The 21,610-nt window shown below is 37.9% G+C and overlaps 1 protein-coding gene across 1 annotated transcript in view; it reads left to right on the top strand.

Annotated features, from left to right (window-relative positions):
* The window catches only part of Cpb1 (carboxypeptidase B1), a 30,635-nt gene extending 10,173 nt beyond the window's left edge, over positions 1-20,462 (top strand). Inside the window, exons 4-11 of the mRNA XM_004629198.2 lie at positions 4,588-4,687; positions 4,776-4,877; positions 5,720-5,821; positions 7,169-7,279; positions 7,368-7,458; positions 8,920-9,122; positions 18,387-18,471; positions 20,202-20,462. Of these exons, the coding sequence (XP_004629255.1) occupies positions 4,588-4,687; positions 4,776-4,877; positions 5,720-5,821; positions 7,169-7,279; positions 7,368-7,458; positions 8,920-9,122; positions 18,387-18,471; positions 20,202-20,389 (982 nt within the window). The 3' untranslated portion in view covers positions 20,390-20,462. The remainder of the gene's footprint in view (positions 1-4,587; positions 4,688-4,775; positions 4,878-5,719; positions 5,822-7,168; positions 7,280-7,367; positions 7,459-8,919; positions 9,123-18,386; positions 18,472-20,201) is intronic.
* Positions 20,463-21,610: the final 1,148 nt, after the last annotated feature.

Below are 21,610 nucleotides of genomic sequence, written 5' to 3'. Positions count from 1 at the left end.
TATATATATATATCCTAGTCAATTTCAGAAGGATTTTTTGTGGGGGGGGCCTGGCTCAGAAAGCCTTCAGGGCATGTTTGGCTGGCTTGAGTTGTGGGGATCGAACCATAGCAACCTGAGGCTGACTGCTTTGTTGAAGCAGCCACTTAAAGAACTGAGCTAAGGGGCAGCCCCCTCCTAGTCAGTTTCAAAATGTGATTAAGATTCCTGTCCATGACATCTTGCTCTTCTTATTATATAGGAATGAACTCTAAAATCCTAGCCTTTAGGAACCTCAGTACCATTCAAAATAATGGGGTTTCTTTAGAATTATTTAAGGAAAAACAAAGGAAGATCAGCCACCAGAAACCAATATTAGCACCTGAATGATGTCCCTATTCTACTCATACCACAAAACAGAGAAATAGCTCCTGACTCCACCTCAGTCTCCATTTACTCTTTTTGACAGAAAATTTACTTCATTTTTTCAGCAGCAAACTTTTGGGAATTATGGATAAATGTGGTCTTACCCGGAATATAGGGTGTCCTTTGAGGGCTAAGATCGTGTGAGTTTTTGTTTCGCTGTTCACTGCTGAGCACAACTATGGCATGTAATTTTCTAAACATTAAATAATAATAAGTCCCTGTAAATTCTAGAGAAGCACACCAGCAATATCCTTGCCGGGGTGCAAGGAGTCCCTGTGCATCCCATTATTACTTCGTATGGTAACTAATGTGTATTTAGACGTTCCCTGCTGGCTAGGAGGACTTGCTCTTGGGTCTGTAAACTGCATGTGTGCCCTCCACACATTCCACCAACATAGCTTTTCAGATTTCTTTGATGGTTCCCATCTCCCACCCTCCTCAGCAAAACATATATCATCTTAGTCAAATTCTGAACTATTATACAAAAAAGTCAAAATGTTTGTAAGAAGAAAAATCTAGTTTTATGCACCTGGGTTGCACCCTTGTATAGGAAAGGCTAGGAATTGAATAATGCAAATCTCAACTTATGGTTTGAAGCTAAATTGATGGAACCCATTCGTGGGCAGCCCTTTACAGAAAACCTTCCTACAAATTCAAGAAGTTTGCCTTTCCCTGGACAACCGAGGGATATGCTAATTGTTGCTCACTGCTTTTAAGGTCATTTCTATGCACATTTCAGAGTCAGACGGGAAAGTGCCTTGGACAGCAAGGGGCACATAGCTGTGTTCTTCAGTAGCAGTGAGCACAAAGTCCAGGAACTTAGCAATGTTATTTTCCAGAATCTGAAGGAGAGATAAAATTGAGTCATTTCTTCCTTTCCTTCTCAGATGTTGTGTTACTTGCTTTGTTGGGAGTCACGGTTATCTAATTTTCTTGCATATTTTAAAAAGCAGAAAAGGAAGTTGGATGGTGCTATAAAAGATGCATATAAAAGTAAAAAATAGTGTATATGCCTCTGTATTTCGGAGCTATAATGTGGTCCCTATTATATTAAGAGGCATTGTTTTAATCTTCTACAATAGTAGCTCATGATTTAGTAATAATATTTTGTTATACAGCTAAAGTAGTACTTCGTCCTAAATCTAATAAAATCAAATAATCATGAGGCTGGAAAGGATCATTTGAGGTCAATAACCTGTCTTCAGGCAAAAGTTAGCACCACATTTTAACCTCATTTTGAAGCTCTTTCACAAGTTACTAAAGAATACTTTTACTCTTGGATGTTTTCTTGAATTGAACTGTTGTTTTAATGCTTCTTTGTTCTGGTTATTGATGAAAATGCTTAATACTAGCACAGTAATAACTCTAACAGGACATATCTGCTTAGTACCAAATGATGACACTAGCTCCCACATGCTCACCAATTCTTTTAACTAATATTGTATTCGTTAGAGTTGGGTGCAGTGAAAGAGGAGCTATATGTTCGGAAGTTTTGCTCTCCTCCCCCTACTGCTTCAAACTGGCACTCGGTAGGTCAGAAATAGCCACCAACATAATCTTAGACACAGGTATATATTGAAAGTCTTAAGGCTCTGAATACCTAGTAGCAACTGACTGAAATCTTTTCTCTGAGCACCCACACAAAAGCCATATGACCTAGATGGTATTTTGCTTAAACACTGACAAAGGAAAATCTAGTTAATCTCTCTCTCTTCTCTGCTCGCTCTCTCTCTCTCTCTCTCTCTCTCCCCCCCCCCTTCTTTCTTCTTTTATAATTCAGTCAGAGAAGCTCATACTTTTTAAGGTGTTATTTCAAATTGATGGTACTGGAATAAGTATAGCTGTTTCCTTCCATTTCATTTTTAAGTAGTTCTTTTATTATTAATACTAATATTGGTGACATTAGCCATGCTAATTTTTTAAGTCTCCAGGTTTTCATTCTGTTTGTTTTGTTTTATGTTTATATATTTCTTCCTAAACTATCTCTATTCTAGGCTTAATTTCTTGCCTCTTTTTCCAGAGCAGATAAAGGCGGTAATTGGTCAAAAAAAAAAAAATTTTTCATCTACCTTGGAAAAATCTGTAAATGACAAAGTCCTGTGCGCTGAGTCACATCACTGCATTTTAGAATTCAAAAGGACATCAGTATCCACTACCCACATATCCCCATTGCAAAACTTATTAAATTAAGATCCAAAGATTCAATGACTTTTCTAAGAACAATTAATGACTTCAGCCAAACTAAAACATTGATCTTTTTATTCTTAACTTCAGAGTCCTTCCACTCCCATCCTATTTCCTAATCACCTAATTTGGGGAATACAGTTATGACACAGGCTGTATTCATTGCTCCTGACAGTAGCAGGCAGAATGACAGTCCCCCAGGGAAGTCTGCATCCTAATCCCCAGTATGTCTGAATATGTTACAGTATATCACTAAGAGAAATTAAGGCAATAGATGACTTAAGATTCCTAACCAGTTGACTTAAAATGGGAACACTACCCTGAGTAGGCCTGATAGCCCTGTGTAACCATGTACGTCCTCAAAAGCAGAAAGCAGAAGAGGAGACCAGAGTGGATGCAACAATTTGATTTGCTGTTGCTAGCTTTAGAGTTGAAGAAAGAGAACTGCAGCCAGGAAATGCAAGGAGCTTCCAGGACCTGAGGAGAGCTCCAACAAATAAGAGTCTCCTTAGAAACTCCAGAAAGGAACACATTCCTGCTGACAGCTTGCTTTCAGCCCACTGCTGCCTGCGTTGGACTTCTACCTAAGGAACTGCAAAATAGTGAATAAGTGTTGCCTTAAGCTTTAAGTTAGTTAGTGGCAATTGAAGAAGCCATAGAAAATGAATATACTAACAAAATGGTACAACTATCCAAAGGAAAATTTACTTTCCATGGAATAAATTTTAAAGTCTGATCCTTTTCACTTTTTTTTTTTTTTTTTTTCGGAACCAGGGATTGAACTCAGGCCCTTGTGCTTGCCAGAGAAGCACTTATTCCACTGAGCCATCTCCCCAGCCCTTCCTTTTCACTTTTTAATTCAATACTGCTTAGGACAGCTAAGTTCTTAAAGCAGTATTTTCCATTTGCAATAAAGCAGGTACCATTTAGTATTTTTATAAGTAATTCCATTTATAATAATTTATTGCATCTTCCATAAACAGACACAAGTTGATACCAAAGTTCACCAACTGAAGGAGGAACTAGGAGGGAGGTTCAGAGGAAGTTCCTGATAGACTTCATCAGAATGCCCCTAGGGCAGGAGAAGAAAAGCAGACTTTGATGTGTGTCTACAATTCCCTGTCTGGAAGATAAAGCCATAGCAAGGCATGCTTAGCGATAAGGGAGGGCTGCAAGCTGGTCTCTGTCCACAATACCCAGAGGTCTGAGATCAAGGACATTAAAGTCCATAAAGTTGTGTTCCTTCCAAGCCCACTTTCCACTCAAAGTAACAAAGAGAAATGAACACACACGCACGCACACACACACACACACACACACACATACACACAACCCTTCAGGTCCACCTCTCTAAATTGCTACTCTCAACATCACCATGTATGTATAAGAATAGACCAGCCTCAAAGATTATATCACCAATTGTCATAGTACCTTGTTACCAAACTATTAAACTGCTTAAACAGCCAGATATGCAAATAGAAACTAGTTCTTTAAACTTAGTATTCATTTGCCCAATTAATTTTAGCTTGTCAGTATTTCTGAATTTCCAGGCACTTCCCAAAACCTGGAGAGGCCAACTAATTCTGTTTTCTTGGGCCAAAGTGGTTTTCTGGGACATGGCACTACAACCAGGAAGGTCCTGAGGATGACATAGATAGGCCTGAAGTATATATTCATATTTGGACACTCAACAGCCTGACCCAGAGTGCCCAGTTACCCAGGTACTAGACACCCAGAGATGTGCAGCTGGGAGTGAAGAACAGCCAACCTAATGCATACCCTCCAGCATCCTTCTCAGTGACTCACTCTTTATGACCAGAAACAGAACCAGGCTTGTCCAGCTCTGACTAAGGAGCAGAAGGAATAATCAAAGGACCATATGTGAGTCGTTAAAGAATGCATGGCACCGAGAGCAGTGACTGTATGGTGTCATGTGTGATGACTGGGCTGGGAGGATATAATGGCATCCTTAGGAGCACCCGCTTTGGTTCATTGCAGGGTAATGATAAGCAACCTGAGAAGTGCGATGGAAGCCCAGTTTGACAGCCACAGCCGTGCAACAGGACACAGTTACACAAAGTACAACAACTGGGAAACGGTACATTTTACACATGGTTTTCACAGACATTGCTTTGGGAATTGAACCAAGAATGTCACGTTAATCCACATATGATTCCCTTTGGTAGATAGAGGCCTGGACAAAACAAATTGCTGCTGAGAATCCAGATCTCGTTTCTCGCAGTAGCATCGGAACCACATTTGAAGGACGTTCAATGTACCTCCTCAAGGTAATTATTTTTAATCATGACCTTGCCATGTCTGAAGGCTTTAAATCAATGAATTCTAACGCATTAACATCTGTTTCACAGACAGCAGGCTTACCCCAAACACTGTTATAACTCTTTTGCTGCCTATGTCCCCTAGGGAGTCAAACAGATTCCCCAGGTTCTTTTATCATATGTGAAATTTTAAGTCATTATTTTGATTTATTCAAAAAGAAAATGCAATAAAAGAAGTACTATAAATTTAACCACATTCCTGTAAGCAACGTAAATGATCATCTACCTTGATGAAATTCTTCTCTCCCAGCTGTTGTTTGCAAATTCATTTGCTAAAGAGGTTCATAAACTTCACATCTATCAGACAACATTACAAAGCATATCAACAATTTGTTTCTGTCAGTCTTTGATGCCATTTTTGTCATGTAATTCTAATGAAGGGAATAAGAAGATAAGAAAGAAATAGAAGGAAAAAAATTCTTAGAAGATAAGCAAGAATCATGATTAGTTCTAATTACCCATCCAGTTGTCTTGGTCATGTCACCTAATAATAGCAGCTGAAAATAACCTCCACGTGAGTACAATTAAGCAGGGTAATCAAGCATCTTCTAGAAATGTGAGCTTGTCAAGCTTAATAAAAATAATAAACAGTCAGGTAAGCTTTCAGCTCAAACATTGTGTCTAGAGGCAAGAACATACTGTGCCAGTCTTGTGCTTTAATTTAATCACAGGATATATGACTTGCTCCTGTCAAGTTTCACCTGTTGAGTCCAGAGCCAAGAAGGGTAGTGAATGATAGCCCAAACGCCATGCGATAGATCACAGTTTCCTTTTTCTTTTGTTCACTGTAGGTTGGCAAAGCTAAATCAAATAAGCCTGCTGTCTTCATAGATTGTGGTTTCCATGCGAGAGAGTGGATTTCTCCTGCATTTTGCCAGTGGTTTGTGAAAGAGGTCAGTATGTACGATGAGAAGTAGAAAGTATTTTTAATTTGACTTAATTCCTTATAACTTATAATAAGAGAAAACAATGCAGAATAAAACATAATTCCGAGTTACCATATTTGAAAATTAGGGTCAACCTTTGCCAGCATACTTTGTAAACAAAGTGTTTAAGCTAAAAAGTTTATATTTATTTGAATTTTACTCATCTGAATCTTTAAATTCACCTTTGTTAGACAGACTAATAGCTAGTATAGTGAATTGGTCACTTAGAAATTAATGGCTGTAAATAAGCAAGCAATTTGAACATCATCTAATAAACCTTAAAAAAACTTTTATATATTTGTTACTGCATACTGGCATAAATAATTTAATAAATAAATAGAAAAGATGAAATGACTACCTGCAGAAAAAAAAAGTATAGAAAGAATGAACAAAATATAAGATCATCTTTAGAATGCTATTTCTGAAAAATCCAACAGAGTAATGCAAAAATAAGTGAGTAAATATTTAAAAAGAAACAAGATATTTGTGAACTTACAATGTACTTTCTTCCAAAATGTATTAATTAAAAGGGAAAACTTACAGGGAAGAGAGTAGACTTTATGTAGAGTATCACAGAAAGTACACAAAAAAATTATTCGCACATAGAAACCGTGTATTTTCAAGTTTATTCAAGCAAGCATGGGGAAGGGTTGGATATAAATCTTATGATACTGGAACAGAAGGCCTGTGATTAAGAGAACACCAAGCCCTTCATTCATGATTGAGGGTTCACATGCTTTACAGGAAAAACTGGTTCCTCAGTGGGATTCCTTTCTTTAGAAAAATGATAAAGGAGAGGCTTCCATTCATTAAGCAGTTTGAAAAATGTATGAGAACATACTCAAAATCCATTAATTATTTTTTCACAAGAGAAATTTCTCATTTCCCTACTATATTTCCTCTACTAAGAAAATCTGTAGGAGGTTTCATAGTAGGAGTAGGTCTTGCTCTCTTATATCCTATTAACTTTGATGACAAATTATTGCCATTGCTATCCCAAAGGAAATTTTTAAGACTTTAATGTTATTAAATCTTTCAAGTAAAAAGTTAAAAGCAACAATTATGTGAGTTACATATGGAGGAAACAGAAGTATACCAGGAGCAGAGAAGAATAGGAAACAGTAATTTTAAAGAGTATCTAAAAAAAAAAAAAATCTGATAATTTGCCAATTGTTTTATAAGTGTTAGTTTTGACCACATCAATTTGGAACCCTGCTTTCATTGTCAAAGTCAGTATTTTTTCCAGTATGTATGAATTCTATTAGCATTATATTGCATTTTGGTATGAAATTCTGCTTTGTAATTCACATGCAGGCTGTACGCACCTATGGACAAGAGACCCAAATGACGGAGCTGCTTGATAAATTAGACTTTTATATCCTGCCTGTGTTTAATATCGACGGCTACATCTACACCTGGACCTCGGTATGTGGACCAATACTGAGAGGAATTGATGAAATTAAAACCAATGACTTTCTATAATACATGTTCTCATCACATTATCCACTTTCAGAGTCGAATGTGGAGAAAGACCCGTTCTACCCAGACTGGAGTTTCCTGCCGTGGCGTTGATCCCAACAGAAATTTTAATGCTGGCTGGTGTGGTAGGTATCTGGCTATTTCGCATTCATCACTTCAAAAACTAAGATGAAAACTATAAAAACGAGGTATAAAACATAAAGCCATATTCATAGGCTGAGCTAGAAAAGGCTCAAGTCAACAACTACTGACATTGCCAGTCCTATGGATAACCCACTACTATTATGGACTACTGGACTATATTGGATTATTTTGCTGAATCCTTACATCTATAATATTTAAAAGGCAATGGAATACCCATCTCTGACAAAACTAAACAAAAAAGGGGGATACAAATGAAGTACCATTTTGCATCTGTATATACAAAATAGTTAGGATATATAGACAGCTACTTTCTCTTAAATCAATGAGAAGAAAGAGTTGTACTAATAGTGTTTGGACAGGATATCATGTCTGCATCTTGTACTATGAATAACCACTATGAAGACAACAATATGCAATGTGTTAATTATGGAAACTGTCCTACTAATCGGTTTTGAAACTGTCTCATTGCTATTTATTTCTCAATAAAAAAAGAAAACCTAACAGTGACTAAAATAAGAAAAATGATAAAGAATTTATACTTTAGAGTTCTAGCTTTCTAAAAGTACAGACAATAATAGTTTAATAATTCATTTGACAAGAATATATTGAGCATTCCTTTGTTTTCCCAGCCGTGTTAGATTGTATAGTCATATTGTACAAATCACAATCAATGTTTATGCAATAATATAGTAGAAATCAATGTTCTGCTAACTTTGGAATACCTAGTCTAGAGAGTGTAGACTAGTGAATCTACAGAAAGCCATACTCTATCATAAAGAAGGATGAGTTGTAGTCATTGGTGGGAAGAAGGGTGCTCCTTGAGACTCTAATATAAAGTGAAATAAATCAGGCGCACAAACTTAAATATTTCATTGATTTCTTTTATATGAGAAACATAAAATACAAATCAAAGACAAAATAAAGGATAATAGGAAACAGGGAGATATATCTTTTGCAAATGGGAAGAAGTCTTCATAGAAGGAAGGGTGAGGAAGGGAAGGCAAAAGGGATGAAAAGTGGAATAAAGATGGGTGTTCTGTACATGTACCAACTCTACACAAGAAATATAAACACTGTGCACTGAAAACATATGCTAAAAAAAACTGAAAGAAAAAGTTATTGAAATAAAGTTGTTATGCAGTCAATAATGATCACAACATTAGTCTTGACCTTATGAATTATCTTACACTACATTGATCCCATTGTGTAGTACTATACAGGCACATATTGGTGATTTCATGCATTTTTTTATCATGTCATCTTAAAAACATACCATCATAATCTTAGGGCAAAATGTATACAGAGAAGGATAATTATAAGGACTCCTATGATAACAATATATATTTAACCTCCTAATTTGAAATTTTGAAACAGCAAACCATCCTCTATGAGGACTTCAGTAGATAATTATTGGCCATTAATAACAATTTTTTTTAACCCAGAAAATGGAGCTTCTAAACAACCCTGTTCTGACACTTACTGTGGCCCCACTGCAGAGTCTGAAAAAGAGACCAAAGCCTTAACTGATTTCATCCGGAAAAATCTCTCTTCCATCAAAGCATATCTGACAATCCACTCATACTCCCAGATGTTGCTCTACCCTTACTCCTATTCCTACAAACTGCCTAAGAACAATGCTGAGTTGGTAAGTAGACAAGGCAGTAGACAATGCATTTCACTACTGAGATTGTTTCTCCATTCTAATCCTGAAAAGAAAAATTATAATAGCAATTTCTGGAAGTTTCTTTATTGGTCTTGGATAGTAGAAGCAGGGAAAAATTATGAACTTACAACAGATCTAGAGTTGGCTGGATAAATTGGCTAAAAGAAGTAGGATTCAGTGCAGAGAGAAGTCCCACACATGTGGTTAGTTCACTCGTCTTCAGAATGGCAGTTTTTCCACTTCCTCTGTCTTCATCAGAATATTATTCAAAAGATGATTTCAGACATACTTGGGATAATCAACCAATTTCATTGACCCTATATATAACCTTTGTCAGAATCCATCTGGCCAAGTTGTCTTGAGCTGGATTTGACAGCCGTAGAATATGGTAGATGTCATTAGGAATCTGCCACATTTGGTTGATACCAGGTTTAGCAAGGAGATTTTAAAATTGCTTATTTCTATTGTTTGATTAAGTGAAACATAGAAGTAATCAATGAATGAACAAATCATTAAAATGAGTCTTTCCAGATATGAGAAATAATGAAAAAAATTTAAATATCCCTTAAATCAAAAACTAGCCATCTTGTTCAACAACTAAGATACAATCACATAAGCAATTAAATATTATGTTTTTATGAGAAGTAATATTGATAAATATTATTCAGCAATGCTTTTAAAATGCAAGTCTGAATTCCTGAAACAACTTTTTAAAACTTCTGAAACATCTGGTGGCCAGAACTTGAGATCAGTGTTCTAAAGGAGCAAGCCTAAGATTTAAAGCGTTTGAATTGCACCATAAAAAAACAAAGTATTCCACTTAGACAATGACATAGATATTTGGCTTATCTAAATCTGAAGACCCAGTAACTTTAAAAACTGAAAATTGTTATTTTGTACTTTCACGTTTAGTTTCTCAGAGACCAAATACAACATGTAATGCTATAAATATGTTGTGTACAGAAACAACCCAATCTCCTACAAAACAGATAGCTAATAGTTGACTGCATCTTTTTCAAAAATTTCAAAAAGCTTCCATTTTTCCTACTGGTAGTCAAAAACTAAAACAAAACATCATTAGCTAGAACCACAAAATATTGTTTTCCAGTTATGCCCCTCTTCTTCAAGTGTTGCCCCTGGTTTCTGTCCTAGATTTCTGGCCACCAGAAAGGACAAGGTCAGAGCATGTGCTTAATTCATGTGACTATATTTAAATTATATTACATCAAAGAAGAAAAAACAAAATCCTAATGTCTAAACACCTATGAGTTATTAAAATACAAAACTCAAAGTATAAAACACATTAAGTGTGTCAGTAGTAAATATTTCTAGTTTGTTCAATATATTCATAGCTATAAAAATACTAAAAGACTAATACTAGCCAAAAATTTTAAAGTCTTATTTATAATAGATCTTCTTCTACAAAGGTTCAGAATCTTTTCTTATTTGGAGAATATGCTTAAGCCCATTTAGAAATGAAATAATCTTATGTCCATTGCTACATACAATAACCTAAAAACTGGGCTTCTCTAACATCTCCAAACTATAGTTATAGAGGAATCAAGTAAGTTTTGCCTTTGGAATCATGTGAATAATTTTTGTTACTTCCTATGGGAATTTTATCCAGGAAAATATCCAAGACTGAGGATTAATGAGTTCCCTGTACCCACGCAGTGGTGCCCTGTATGGTGGGAAAATGTTCCAGGAGCTTGTGAACCTTAAGCATTCTCGCAAGAATCACTTCTGCTTTTCAAGGGTGGGCAACACAGAAAGCTATATTATTCAAGATTCCATCCTCCAAAATTATTTTAAAAGTCCAATTTAAAAAGAAGTGGAGGGTTGGAAAGATATATCGCCAGTCTAAGTACCTGCCTGGCAAGCACAAGGACCTGGGTTCGATCCCCAGTATTGCATGCTGTGCTGGCCCTGGAACCCTGGGCACACAGTGCAGGCCTCAGTTACTGGGGTGGTGCACGCCTCTAATCCGAGCGCTAGGGAGGCTGAAACAGAAAGATCATTACACACCTGAACTGCCTAGTGAGCCCCTGTATCAAGCAAATATATTTTTTTAATTTTTAAAAATACATAAATAAAAAGAAGTGGAATAAACTATTCAACATATTCATAATCTATTCTTCGAAGAAAAACATGCAAGCCTCAAAATAATTTTATCTTGAATGCTTCTTTTAATCCTCACAGAACTAATACATTCAAAAGAAAATGATGCCATTTCTTACATTTTCCAGAGCATAAAACAAGTGACTAAAATGTAAAATTTAATTATAATTATATCGCACTTACTGATTTTAAAGTTACTTCAATTACCAATTTTTTCTGATTAAACTTTAGCCTACATAAACACTTATCTGCCATTAGTAGAGCCCAGAGTGAATAGTATTTGATGTAATTCATTCATTATTTGAATTTATTTTGATACCTCAAAGCAACTTTAATCTCTGAGCAACTAAAGGTCCTTTTTTGTATAATTTTTGTATCATTTTAATACTTACATAAAAGCACATTTTTCCAGAACAAATTCAAACTGTAGTATAATTTCAAATGTAAGTGTAGTAACCAACGAAGAACTTGAATATATATATATATATATATATATATGAAAGAGAGAGAGAGAGAGAATTTTCACTTTTTATTTGTTATGAAGATCCCACAAGGGGAAAAATTTGCCTTGATCTAGCATATGATTGCCTCCATATTAATTCATGGATAGAGAAATATGATGTGACTCTGGCCCATTCTTTTGATAAATGCGTATTAATTAACTAAAAGAAAAATAATAATAACTATAATATATACTGAATAATCTTTCTGAAAAATTATGAAATATAGTAAAAAGATATAAGTCCACCTCTCAAGTATATAACACCTTCCAGTCCAATGGCAGTCACTTGAAGTGTTAATTAATGAGACACCAAGACGGAAACCCATCGTTCCACCCAAGCATGTGAACATAAGCCAAAACCACAAATAGAGATAAGTATAAAAATCAGAGGGAAGACATATCACAATTAGGAGGAGGACTCTTGCAGGACATGTTCATACCCACCACGGCTGTCACCAAGTCCCTACATAATAGCTAGCGAAACAAAACCATCACCCTGTCAGGCAAGCTATCAGTCACTAAAGGGAACAAAATATCTGCTTCAAGAGTTTTCTTATTATTTATAATTTCACATAAAAGACAAAAAGTTTTAAATGAATCAGCAGAGTGTCTTTGATTAAAGAAACCAGTTGCTGACGTACCGCTATATACTCTAGATGACTCCTTGCTCTGAGAGCGTTTTCCTGCTGAGCCAGCTCTGTGCAGTGCTTCTCAGGCAATCATCAGAAAGGTCATTGAGTATCTATTAAGTGCTCATCATAAACTATGACTCCTACCACTGAAAACTTAGAATCTAATTGAAATTATAAAATCCAGATACTAGAAACTATGCAAGAAAAAGAGAGAATTGGGGGTTTTAATTATGCACAGTTGTAGGAATTCCGGATAGGGAAATGGCTGTGTGTGCAGAAGCTCTCCAGGATGGCTACATACAGATGTCATTTGTTCTAAGCCTTGAAGTCTGCTCAGGGTTTGGGTGGCAGAGGAAGGAACAGGGCACGTCCGGCTGAGAAGAGTGCCAACAGGTATGCAAGAACAGGATTCAAACATGGGCTGGAAGAAAGCAGAAGAAAGAGGCGGGCCTGCTTTACATCACCCTCATGGGGAAGACTCGGGGTAAGATTTGGTCAGTAAGACAACCAGGCAATAGAGGCACTTGATACCAGAACAAATTGTGGCACAGTAAGACCTAGAGCCAGAAACAGGTGAATGGATGGTCTGATTCAATACAGGACACCCAGTATAATTTTTATTTCAGAAAAACAAGTAATTTTTCCTATAAGTATGTCCAAAATATTTCATATAAAATATTGAAGCAAACTTATGCTGAAAAAATCAGCTGTTTATCTAAATATAAATCTACATAGGTAACTTGTTTTTAGTTTTGCTGAACCTAATAACCCCCAGTAAAATGTCATTTGGACAAGATTGGCTAACAGAGATGCCTAAGAGATGCCTGTATGGTCACCAACAAAGGAATAGGCCTTCTGAGCACCTTTAAAACCCATTTGCCTTCATCCTTAACATTTTCAAATTAACTCACATTTTCCATACTACATTTTATTTTTACTTTCTTTTGCCCTCCAACCTCACCCCAGGGGACATTTAGCAATATTTGAGAAACATTTATGATTGACATAAATGTGGGAGTCCTGCTAGCTCTGAGTGGGTAGAGGCCAGGGAATTTGACAAACACCCAACAGTGCACAGGACGACCCTCATAGGAGCAGGACTCATCCAACCCCAAGAGGCAAGAGTGCTGAGGTTGAGAAACCCTGCTTGAAACGAAGATAAGAGCCATCATATTTCTTGCCAAGGACTCTTGGCTTTTACGAGATCCCACAGCCTCCTCAAAAATAGTATGCATTGTTCTAAAAACCTCAAGTGCCAGAACGCAGCACATCCCTATTACATAATTTTTATTTCTTAAAGTTTTTTTTGTGAGGATTACAACTTCCATCAAAAACTAAATTGCTGGACTACAAATTCAGCTGACTCATGTTTCACATTTCCCTTGAATTTTAAAGAGCTGAAAGATACATCTACAGATCAGCCAAGGGAAAAAAATTGGTTTATACCAGCTAAAGCCTTCCTTTTCCCCTCCTAGACTCTACAGAAAGCTCCAAAACCAAGCATTTCCTGGTCCCTGTTCCTTCTCCTCTCAGAAACATATTTGTTATTTCCAGTCCCAAGAGCTCTCCTCTCGGTGCCTGCATGTACACTTTAAGAGCTGCTCCCTTTTGCACCAGAATTATAAAAGTTAAATTTCTCATTGGTCCCTTGGTATAAGTTACACATTATCATGGGACAGAAGGAAGGAAACTGCAGTTAAAGATCATTGTGAGGCTTCCATTATCACATGCGTTCACCCACGGGGATGGTTAAACTCAGGGCTTCAAGTTAGAAACAAACTTCTGAAGAAAATTTCCTTTGAATGGTGCAATGCCTCATAGTGGGTTTGAGGCTTTTTTTTCCCTATATGGTAATAATGGATGGCTGGAAGATTAGAAAGGGCAGCCCCCCCGTCATGGGGCAGGCCATGCGCGCAGAGAGTGGAACGAGGACTATGTGCACCGTCATGAGACGGGCTACATTATCTCATGGTACCTGGGAACGAAGGTCACCAGTAAAGAGCACCTTCTGCTTATTCATCTCCCCAGGCCCCGGGAGCCCGGGCCTGGGAAACATTACATGGCTTTGTCCTTTGTCTCTTGGGCTTTGAGCTAGATGTGACATTTTAGATTCTCTCTGTCTTTTGCTCTAGGACCAAGGCCTCTTTTTAAGGAAACAGATAACAAAAGAGAACATGCATAAGATGTGGTAGGAAATTCATATCTAAGGATTAATAAAGGCTGGCCATGTTTGGCCTTGACTGAAAGCAAAGTTTGCTCTGCGGCTGATTTATATTTAGCTTCCTTCTGTTCTTTACAATTGGGTAAAGCCGGCTCCAGCAACACTTCTTTTGAAGTATTTGAAGGCCACAAGGAGAAGTGAAAAAGAGCACAAAATTTAAAAGAAGAGGAACCTAGCTCAAGTCAGCCACTTACAGGGCTTCATGCCCTTGGGCGAGATCTTTTATCCTCTCTGGGTTTTGATTCTTTTATCTGTAAAATGGGGATAAAAATATCTAGTGCTTATCAAGAGCTCTTTTTAAAGCATAAGGTTTTATGTAAATGTTAGTTCTTATTTTGAACACCCTGAACAAGCATGTAAGACTTGTTCTTCCCGTGGTAGTTCCAGAGAAAGTGCCACCAACTGGAATCTCAAGGTGTGCTCCACTCTCTGCCATGTTGTTGCTTCTCCAGTCTTCTGACACTTTAGTCCCCTTTCACAGAAGTGTGCAGGGAAAAGTTACTCCTGTAACACTTTAGCAATGAAAGCATCGCCTTTCTCGCCTTTCTCGCTCTCTTTCCTGGCAGGGGTCAGTCATCCGGCTCATTGTAACATTCCTGCTGAGCAGGCCGCCCCACGTGGCATTCCATTCTGCTAGAAAATTCGAGGGTGATGAAATGTGGACAGATAATGTTGGGAAGATAAATGAGTAACATTTGTGAAATTATTTAAACTCTTCAAAAGAATAGACCCACACTGATTCCAGGGATTTTTAAGATAATTGGAATTTTAAATATGATATTTTAGTTGATTAATGTCTGTTCTTTTTGGTCTCTCAGTTCTGAAGAGGCTCAGAGAGAGGGTCCACAGACCTGTTTTTTTTATTAATAGAAGTAAGTAATGTGTGCAGAATATGAAATGTCTAGATGTAGCGATCCATGCACCCCCATCACTGCACTCCCCAGCAGCATCTCTAGTCTGCACTCTGGTGGGTCACACCTCAGCCTTTGCAATGCTCAGCACTCTACTCCCGCATCCAAATCTGGCCTGTTTATGATGCCCCTAAGCCCCCGAATAGAGCTCAGTCAACCAACCACTGCTACATGCTGAGAAATCTGCTGCAGATACAAAATGAGTAGCCAAGAATCCCTTCCCACAAGGAACTCCCTTAGGGAAAGGAGATTCACAAACAACTGCTTACAACACAGAGCCTGACCACTCAGGAAGCAGGGAGGTTGTGTGCCTTTAAAGAGAGTGAGGGACATATTCGCAAAGAGGATAGTTCTATAAATGAATTTGAAAAACAATAGAAGTCTTCTGTGTAAGCAGAAAGGGAAAGATGATTCTAGGGAAAGAAGAGGGGCTCCCTGAGTAATGAGGTAAGGGGAAGAGGGGTGGGTGTGCAGGGAAGGACTTGAAGAATATCTAGCTTGGAGGGCATATAAGAATGCCCAAAGGTCATGGTTTGAGAGAGAAAGCTGCTTTTCCTGGAGAGGAGAATGGCACATTCACAGGAGGTGATAGAACCATTAAAAAATGAGGTGGTGAGGTGACCCTCAGAAGGTGAGCAATGGGTAGACAGCAAGAAGAGAGACAGTTGAGGGGAGAGAAGAAGACAGTGAGCAACAAGCTAAATGTTCCTTCAGTGTGTCAGTGACAGGAATAAAATTACAGCCTTTTGGAGCTAACATCAATCTTTGATATTACTTCAGCATCCAAGACAGAGCAACCGTTTGCAGAAGATAGAGGTGTCTGAGGGCTTAGAAAGCACTTGGGGGCACTTCACACACCCAGCACATGGTTTGAGGAAAAACCAACAGAGTTTTTTTGTGTGTAGTAGCTCTAATGGTAGTCATGACTACAATGATAAATTGATAAGCCAAAGGAGATAATATATCACGAGTAGGCCCCTTCAGTTGGGACTAAATATTTAATTATTACATAACAGCAAGAAATATGTTCAAAGTCTTGGACAATTGAGGCACAAATTTAAGAGGTAATGACACTGACTGGTAAATCTTTCAATAACTCTTCTTTATAACTCTTCACCTTCAGACTTTTTGCATTTAGAATGGTTCACATTTGGAACTAATCCTGAAGAGCTGTATTTCTACTAGCTAAGAATAATAATTCTAAGTTTAAACAAAGAGAAGTAGAAGCTAGGGAAGGGATCTAGGGAAGGGATAGGAGTTCTTCGGGACCAGAGATCTTGTCGTAGAGAGCAATAAACAACCAGAAATTTTCTTTAACAAATTCAGGAAATTGTAGAATAGTAAAAAAAAAAAAAAAAAAAAAAAAAAAAAAAAATACTGTTCATCTACCAAAAGAACTGTTACCTCACCTGGCTTCACATCTCTAAAAGGTGATTTTTATATCTATTCTGAACATTATGCAAGCTTTGCAGATTGTTCACATTTTGATCAATAATAGGTCTTATATCCAACACTCAGGAAAAGACCCAAGACTGACAGTAGGATAAAACAGGAGTGATATGTGTAGAACACAATGGTAAAACATGTCTTCAATTACCAGCTCAGAAATTAAGGGACAGAACCTTCAATTTTTCAAATTATTGATATAAAACTCTGAGTGTAAGAAGTTAGTTCCACACAACTAGCTGCCTCATTTCACTTGGCTAAAACCGAAAATCATGACTTAAACTGTATACTGACCCTTTTTAAATTTTCAAATATTCCACCTTATTGATGGGGCATGAATGCCTCAGGAACTGGAATCATCGAAATCTTAAAGTCATACTTCACCAGTTTGACATAAGACTCTACTAACATGATTTTATCATTAGAATAAGGGGTAAAAGAAGTTTCTACTTTGTGAAACTCAGATTATTCTGATTTCATCACCAGTATCACAGTCTTCCAAACATGTGTACAAGAAATAATTATGATGCCAAAATATGAACTATAGCAAGTTTCATAACTAGAACAAATTATAGCTACTTCTGCTGTAGTAAACAAGCAGTTTTCAAACCTCATGTGTGCTCTGGAAAGCAGAGTCAGGTCTTGCTTTGTAAGTGCTTACTTAATGGGTAGAAAAGAATGTCAAGGAAGTTATTTTGGAGTGCAGAGAGCCCGTCTCCTCAAGGAGTCAAGCGCAGTGTGTGGGGGCAATGTTCTTATGAGAAAATGATGCTGCTTTTAAGAAAAAAGAATATGCACAAGTTAATACATACTAGTATCCTGGAATTCAAATGTTCAGCATTTTGAAACAGAATAAATGTTCTCTAACCTTTCAGTTTAAAACTCTTCCAAGCTGGAGATACCACTCTTAGTTGGAACTGCCAGTTCCTAAGCATTTCCAGGTTGGCACTGAACACTGGACTGACTCCCCAGGCTTCATACCTGTAGTTTCTCATGTTCTTGTCCTAATTCCCTCAATCCTGTCATGACTCTGTCCTGGCCCTATACCTACCACATTGCCAACCAGCATTTGTGTTGTTCAGGTTTGTGCATGTGTGTCTGTAAGCCAAACTCTGGGCATAACCAGGTAGATTCCCTTGACTTCCATTTTTCTTTTACAAGGTCTGGAGACAAAAGAGAAATTTCAGTCTGAGTATCTGTAGAGGGCCTTACAGAACACATTCTTTAGCAGGACTTATTTGTATCATATGACTAAGGTAGCTAGAAAAATTAGAATTAGGCAGTGCATTAGTAAAAAATGCTAGCTCAAGTGGGAAATAAATACCTTCATTGTCTTGAAATTAAGTTGTAGGATGTTGTTTGGCAACATGTGCTTCTATAGATTTACTGACCTTTGTGCTGTTGATTCTTTTGCAGAATGCCCTGGCTAAAGCTGCTGTGAATGAACTTGCCTCCCTGCATGGCACCAAGTACACTTATGGCCCAGGAGCCACTACAATCTGTGAGTCTTGGCCTCGGCAAGGGGCAAAGGAGCCTGTGCCCAAAAAGCTACCTAATGGCTCCTAGCACCTTTCTCTTCCAATTGGTTAGAGCATATGGCTTTTGCCTCACAGTGACTTTTTATGAAATATATGGTCACTTTTCCACTCAAAAAGGAGAGAGAAAAATTTTCTTTTCAACAGCAGAAACATTTGCTGTCTGTGTACATCTACTGCACATCTATGTACCAGGCCCTTAGTAGGTCCTACGAGGAAAAGGAAAGGAGGATGGGGAGAAGGGAAGTGATACTGAAAAAGGGGCAGGGAAACCAGAGCACTGTTCAAAGAATCCACAGTATGGACGCAAGAAAAGGGATCGGGTGTTAAACCCTGTGATCTGAAGGTGCACAAGGAACAAGCACACCCAACCAAACCACCCTGCAGTGTCAAGACTCAACCCCAAGTGATGACACGGCAGCTTATCGGAGTACTATTGCTGAAACAAAGTATATGAGGGAGTGTTTTCTCAGCTAAATGGACTTTGGTGTGAGACCACTTGAAGGCACAAGCTGCCTTCTAGGGGTGACCATCAGCCCTCTAACCAGCCCCTCAGCGTGCGCATGAAAGTGGGAGAAACCTGTGGTAAGAGGGTTAGGGGTTCAACTCCAGGGCCATGAAGGCTGCAGAGTTTGGGTTGTTCTGAAAAGGCACATACCACAGGTCCTATTTTCAATTTCTATTTTTCTTGGTCTTCAAATGATTTCTTTTTCCCTGAGGTCTGAAAGAAACAGAAATATACACAAGAAAAAAGATCCACTCCTGTCACCAAGAGGCCTTCAGTACTTTGGGAAAGCTCTAATCCTGAGCTGTTGGATTTTTTTAGCTTCATATAAAATCGCTTTCTGTATTTTTTTTTAAAGTTGCTCTAAGAGGTGGTATACTTTCTTCTTAAGCTGGTTCCAGCAGAAATAAGTCACTTATATATTGTGAACTTCGTGCATGTTTATTCAGCCTAATTCAATTAAGTGTTCTTTTTCCATTACGCTAGAAGCCCTTAAGGGACAGAGCTGAACACACAGCCTGTAGTGTTGTGGGGGCCCACACAGCTGTTGGATGAATAAATAGATAAATGGATAAGCAATGGATAAATGAATACATAGGTTATGTGTCAGTGACAGGAGAACTTCTAGTGAATGAATTAATATCTAAATGATTGCTGACTTCCTGCCAGGCCCTACATTCCACATTGAAGATAAGAAAGAATGAAGGCTCAGCTCTGCCCTCTACTTGCCCCAGTTTCATTATTCAGACCCAGCACACTTCCCACAGGCTTTGGAGTCTATCCTCTTACCTCTCATCATACAGTTTTCATTATTTTCACAAGATCAGATATACATTCATCTATACATTTTCAGTGTGTGTTTACAGTACATTGAACTGTATAGTAAATAGTTTGATCTGCTACTTTGATGTATACTATGTATATATCTTAATTTGTCATAGTATATAAGCACACTGAAAAGTTTATAGTGCAGATTACATTATTTCTGGGGCATTAAACATATCAATCACATCAAGCAAATCTGTAGGTAAGACTAAGTTATAGTCCCCAAATCATTTATGATATGGTTTACTAAAAAGTTGACCTGTTCTGATTTTGCACAATGAAATGTTTATAAATACAAAAGAAAGGTGACAATTTTTTTAACTTCCTTCCTTAAAGTTTTTTTTTCCTCCTATTTGCTCATTCCAGATCTTGCTGCTGGAGGCTCTGACGACTGGGCTTATGACCAAGGAATCAAATATTCCTTCACCTTTGAACTCCGGGATACAGGCAGATATGGCTTTCTGCTTCCGGAGTCCCAAATCCGTGCAACCTGCGAGGAGACGCTGCTCGCAGTCAAACACATTGCCAGCTATGTCGTGCAGCACCTGTACTAGTCCCTCATGCGGAAAGCTTTCTTTCACAATGTTTGCAGCTCATTTCTTGTCTGTCTTGAATCCTTATTATTCTTTGGTTGGAGGTTTTTCAGACCCTAGTCCTTCATATATGCTTGGATTTTAAAAAATTAATTATAATAAAAGTGAATCGTAATCATTGCAAACCATGGCAGGTTGTCTACTTTGGGGAAAGAAATGTGAACAAATGAGCAGGCAAGCCATGCACAGATGATGGTGTCGTCCGTCGTAGGGGAGTTAAAGTCCTTGGGGACTTGCTCAGCACCTGCCGAGTGCACAGGACACAACAGGAGGCTTTTAAGCAAGAAGAAATAAAAAGGGAAATGGAAGATCGTAATGGTGAAGATGAGAAGATGCCGTCCCATTTTAGCTTTTGTTAAAACTCAACTCCTGCTACATCATGAGCTACCTCTTACCTGCCAAGAATTTAGCCATGCAATTGACAGAACAGTGAAAAATAAAGATAACACTTCCACCCTTATTGAGTATGGAGACCATTGGAAAAGACAGATGTTAACTTAATAACTAGCAAATTAATTATTTAAAAACAGGTTAGTGTGCTCACTTTGGCAGAACATATACTAAACACAGGTTATATAATTTACATGAAACAAGTAAATGCTAGATGGACTGCTCCTTCCGGGTGTGGGAGGGAGGTTTTCTCAGGATGCTGCTAGAGAAAGCGGGAGCCCTTCTGGGACCCTCCAAACACTGGGAGGGGTGTGACAGGAGGGGTTTGTATGGGCCTGGCGGGACGCTGGGGACCATGCTGAGCAGAGCTCAGGCCATGATCGGGACTTGGCACAGTGGTCTAATAACAGAAGGCCGCTGAGGATGTCAGGTTGTAAGTGGCCCCCAGACTCTTCTACACATGAAGGTGTGGAAAACAGATTAGAATAAGACAAGAGACTACCAGGGACCCTAGCTGGACAGACTGCACCAGTAAAACAGGAAATATCACTCCTTCACCTTTATGTCACTCACCTTTATTCACTTGATATTTTCCAGAATTACAACTGACTGTGCTACGGTTGGAAAGCATTGTGCCAAGTTTAAGTTTTAAAATGGGAATATGTATAGTTTAAAGTCTAGGAGCATCTCCTTAAAATCAGAAAATAAAATTTTAATACATAATTTCCTATGTGAATTCAAGTAAATAGGATTCCATGCCAAATATAATATGTTAAAATATTCTGAACTATG

This window comes from Octodon degus, unplaced genomic scaffold (genome assembly GCF_000260255.1).
Source record: "Octodon degus isolate 3935 unplaced genomic scaffold, OctDeg1.0 scaffold00028, whole genome shotgun sequence".
NCBI classification, from domain to species: Eukaryota; Metazoa; Chordata; class Mammalia; order Rodentia; family Octodontidae; genus Octodon; species Octodon degus.
The sequence above is the reverse complement of the archived record's forward strand: the minus strand, read 5'-3'. Positions and strand labels throughout refer to the sequence as shown.